Source organism: Anoplopoma fimbria, chromosome 11, assembly GCF_027596085.1.
Source record: "Anoplopoma fimbria isolate UVic2021 breed Golden Eagle Sablefish chromosome 11, Afim_UVic_2022, whole genome shotgun sequence".
Classification (NCBI taxonomy): Eukaryota; Metazoa; Chordata; class Actinopteri; order Perciformes; family Anoplopomatidae; genus Anoplopoma; species Anoplopoma fimbria.
Genome location: NC_072459.1, coordinates 22382225 through 22387202, shown reverse-complemented (window position 1 = coordinate 22387202; position 4978 = coordinate 22382225). Strand labels below are relative to the sequence as shown.

General features: G+C 41.5%; 1 protein-coding gene across 1 annotated transcript; it reads right to left on the bottom strand.

The window, feature by feature from the left end:
- Positions 1-228: 228 nt before the first annotated feature.
- On the bottom strand, positions 229-1164 carry foxd7 (forkhead box D7). The gene has a single exon (XM_054608267.1). It carries the CDS (start codon positions 1096-1098, stop codon positions 229-231), a length of 870 nt encoding a protein of 289 aa, XP_054464242.1. The 5' UTR covers positions 1099-1164.
- Positions 1165-4978: the final 3814 nt, after the last annotated feature.

The window sequence follows — 4978 nt, the reverse complement described above, 5'->3', positions numbered from 1 at the left end:
TTTTTTTTTTGAAAATGAAGATAATTCATGATCAAAACAAACAAAACAAAAAAAAGACATCTGCTGAAAGTTGTTTCATAAAAGTTAGAAGGAGGATATTTTTTTTGTTTTTAAACATATCAACATTCTTTGAAAAGCAGATTCATCACACTTTCAACTCTGCTTTAAAGCTTTAAATGTCTGTTACCTGAGGAAAGAGTTCATGAGTTCATACTCCGGCTCTGATAACTATTCATTGTTGGGTCTGTGGATGTGTTTAACCTGAGTCTGTAGTTTCTGATACTCCTGCTGTAAACTGATGAAGTGTGGAGCCGGGTGGAAGAGAGCCGGGGACGGGTAGGCAGCTCCGGGGGAGTACGAGGTGCACTGAGCCGGGGAGAATGGTTCGATTCCCGGCTGGAGGAAAGCCTTGGTGATCGCACTCCGGGAGAAGAAGCTGGACAACGCCGGCAGGATGCTGCTGACAGGTGGGATGGAGCAAGGTGAGTGGTGGTGGTGATGGTGCAGGTAAGGGTAGATCTCCAACCCGGGAAGGGTTCCGAACCCATACGGGAATCCGTGCAGCAAACCGGGCTCCAGCTGCTGCTCCTTCAGGGCATCGAACCGAAAATGCTGCCGCTTGAAACGCTTCCTCCTCCGCAGAAAGCTGCCGTTCTCAAACATATCGGAGGAGTTCGGATCCAGGGTCCAGTAGTTTCCCTTCCCTGGGTTCCCTGGTTCTCTGGGCATCTTTATAAAGCAGTCGTTCAGAGACAGGTTGTGTCTGATGGAGTTCTGCCAAGCTGGGAATTTCTCCCGGTAATACGGGAAACGCTGGCTGATGAAGTCACAGATCTCGCTGAGGGTGAGTCGTTTCTTCGGGCTCTGCAGGATGGCCATGGTTATCAAAGCGATGTAAGAGTACGGAGGCTTCACCGACGTGGGAGCTTTGCTTTTAGCCGCAGAGGGACACTCCGGGTCCGGGCTCTGGCTGCTGGAAGTCTCGGTGCTGCTCCGGGACTCATCCAAAGGTAAGAGCTGCTCCTCTCCAATGTCTTTGAGTCCTTCTCCTACTACGTCGATAACAATATCCTCCATGATTTCCAAACCCAATGTCATAGTCCGCGGGTAAGAGCCAACAACCTGCCAACAGGTGTGAGAGTGGCTCTTCTCTTTTAATGCAGATTCTTTCTCATCTCCATCCACATCAACAAGAAAAGTTAAAAAAAAAAAGTTGAAAATCCGACTGCAACCCTTCTTCTACTTCCAACAAACAGAATCTCCAACTTTCTTTCTATTTCTGTGCATATAAGCACTAAAAAAAAGTGTGCTCATAGATAGATTGTGCATGAAGAGTAAAAAAAAAAAAAGTGTGCGCCTCCTCCGAGACGTCCAGCATCATCTGTGATCTGTTGGGTGGATGTGATGTCACGTTGAGGCAAGAAAGGGAAAAAAAAGTATCCTGACCAATGAAAACGACGCACTGGGTACCAGGAGGCCTGAGCTCTCATCCAGACATCCATTCAGAGAAAACATCCTGATGAGCAGGATCTATTTATAGAGAGGAGTTGATTATGCTGCTTGGTTTGAAATGTTAAATTGAAGGCCTGCCAATAGGCCACATGTGAATAAAATTGAGACACAGACAAATAAGAGCGATTTTGGTCTTATTAAATCTTTATTTTGTTGTATAGTATGTGTATTTATTGTCTGTGTATTTATTGTCTTGTAGTTGTATAGTATGTGTATTTATTGTCTGTGTAGTTGTATAGTATGTGTATTTATTGTCTGTGTAGTTGTATAGTATGTGTATTTATTGTCTGTTGTATAGTTGTATTTAGTATGTGTATTTATTGTCTGTGTAGTTGTATAGTATGTGTATTTATTGTGTATAGTATGTGTATTTATTGTGTAGTTGTATAGTATGTGTATTTATTGTCTGTGTAGTTGTATAGTAATTAGCCTACAACTTCTACATTAAAAGTTATTATTATGATTTCCTCAAAAAGATTCAATTTATTATTATTATTTAATATACAACTACATTATTATTAATAATATTATTAATTATATTATTAATAATATTATTATTATTATTATTAATATTATTAATATTATTATTATTATTATTATTAATATTGTTAAAACAATTTTTTTTATTCTGCGTAAAAAAAAAAAGGAGAATTTCTTTGGGGAAAAAATAAATCTTATTTTCATTTAATATTCACACCAAAAACAAGGAAGGGAAAAACGTCATCCAATAGGAAATGATAATTAAAGACCATATTTTAATTTAAGATGACATACACTTTGGTGACATTGGATCAGTATCTTGAATTAAAAGACTGAGGAGGAGGAGGAGGAGGAGGAGATCCTTAAACTCTTCTCTACGTGAGGCAGGGATTTAGGCCTTAATCCTCCTAGAAGGCTTCTGCAGCCGCTCTTTACCAAACACTTGACGCACAATTACATGTTTGCAGGCGGCGGGGGATAAAACTGGGAATGAAAATAATCATTTTGTCGCCTGCATGGTGAATCCTTTGAATTAACTGATATATGGCTTCTTCTTTTTAAAAAAATTGACATGAGTTGCACTCCGGCTTTCGTTTTTCCTCAAAGAACCATATCGATAAATATCCCCATGTGTGAAATGGAGAAGAAATCATATTTGATGTGCAGTCTGCATAACCTGAGATCTATGGGGTTAGAAACTCTACACTCTCTGACTCTCTGTTCTCCATTTGTTCTATCTTTCTATCTTTATTTTGTTGTATAGTTGTATGTAGTTGTATTTATGTGTTTATTGTCTGTGTAGTTGTATAGTATGTGTATTTATGTCTGTGTAGTTGTATAGTATGTGTATTTATTGTCTGTGTAGTTGTATAGTATGTGTATTTATTGTCTGTGTAGTTGTATAGTATGTGTATTTATTGTCTGTGTAGTTGTATAGTATGTGTATTTATTGTCTGTGTAGTTGTATAGTATGTGTATTTATTATCTGTGTCTGTGTAGTTGAGCTGCTGCAACACTTGTATTCCCCCATGGGGATCAATAAAGGAATATAATAATTTAAACGCAAACCTATCAAAGTCTGCCATACACCCCCCAGTCGGATTCTCTTCTTTAATAATGGACTGGAAGCAGAATGGTGATATCGGGATGAAAGTAATAGATTTTCACTCGCTCAGACTTAAAAGCAAAGCGTTTGGTATTGTTGGGAGGCCTCTGGTTGTTTGTGTTTAATGATGGAGCCCTTTGTTGGGGATTCCCACATTTCCTGCCTCTAATCGTATTGATACCTCGGGGCAGAGGGACCGGGTCCGGGCTGGGTGGGCTCTACGGTACCAGCAAAGCTGCAGATGATTTTACCAAATTCATCACGCATGTCTCCAGATTGGAACCAGGCCACAGTGTGCGCATTGTGTGGCTCCAGAGCGTCAAATCGCTACAAAAGCTCAAAGTATTGCGCTGTGAGGCTTTACATTTCAGGGGGACAAAAGACTCAAGAGGACCATGATGAACATTTTCAGAGTGGATTATAAATGCACCAAACTGTGTTGAATGCTTCCTGATGTTCAATTCACAGATATGGCCTCCAATTTGTTGTAATTTCTGGTTATTTGTAAGAACCCCTCCATCATAAAAGCTATGCAACATTAAATATGTGCTCAGCAGTCGCAGGTGTTTTTTTTTCTTCATGCCTTTTTAATGAAATAAGAAAGACAGAAATATGGAAACGTTCAAATCAATAAGGCCCTTTATTTTTAAAACCCAGAAGCCATATTACACACATTTAGACAATAACAAACCCTGCTATCTGACAGAAACAACCATTGTGGAGATCTTATTTGTTTTGCACCGCAGAGGATGGAGAAGTGGGAGAAGGAGCAGCCACCGAGGACTCGGTGTAATAACACGATTTGGCAGGAACCAAACAGGCCTGGAGGATAAACGAACCTACATCCGAGCAGGTCAGGGACCGGGTTTAGATGGAGCTGTTGGACCGGGCTACTTCAGTTGGAAATGTTTTCTTATCTCAGTGAAAAGTTTAAGCCGCTCGCATGATTCAGAGAGTGATAAAATAAAATAAGAAATAAAAAATGAGCGTGTTTTTCATTGGGAGACGTTGAAACGGCTTCAAAGAGGCTGAGGTTTGTTTTCACACAATGCCCCCCCCCTCCTCCTCCTCCTCCTCCTCTCATCTTGATTCCCTTAAAGCTTTGGCAGCGAGGTGGACAATAATATAACGTGTAATTTAAGGTATCATGAATCATAACTGCATGAAAAAGCAGTCAGACAACGGAGAGGTGCTGAGCCAAACACATGCAACACACACACACAGAGAGACACACACACAGACACACACACACACACACACACACACACACACACACACACACACACACACACACACACACACAGAGACACACACACACACACACACACACACACACACACACACACACACACACACACACACACACACACACACACACACACACACACACACACACACACACACACACACACACACACACACACACACACACAGAGACACACACACACAGAGAGACACACACACACACACACACACACACACACACACACACACACACACACACACACACACAGACACACACACAGACACACACACACACACAGACACACACACACACACACACACACACACACACACACACACACACACACACACACACACACACACACACACACACACACACACACACACACACACACACAGACACACACACACACACACACACACACACACACACACACACACACACACACAGACACACACACACACACAGAGACACACACACACACACACACACACACACACACACACACACACACACACACACACACACACAGAGACACACACACACACACACACACACACAGACACACACACACACACACACACACACACACACACACACACACACACACACACACACACACACAGACACACACA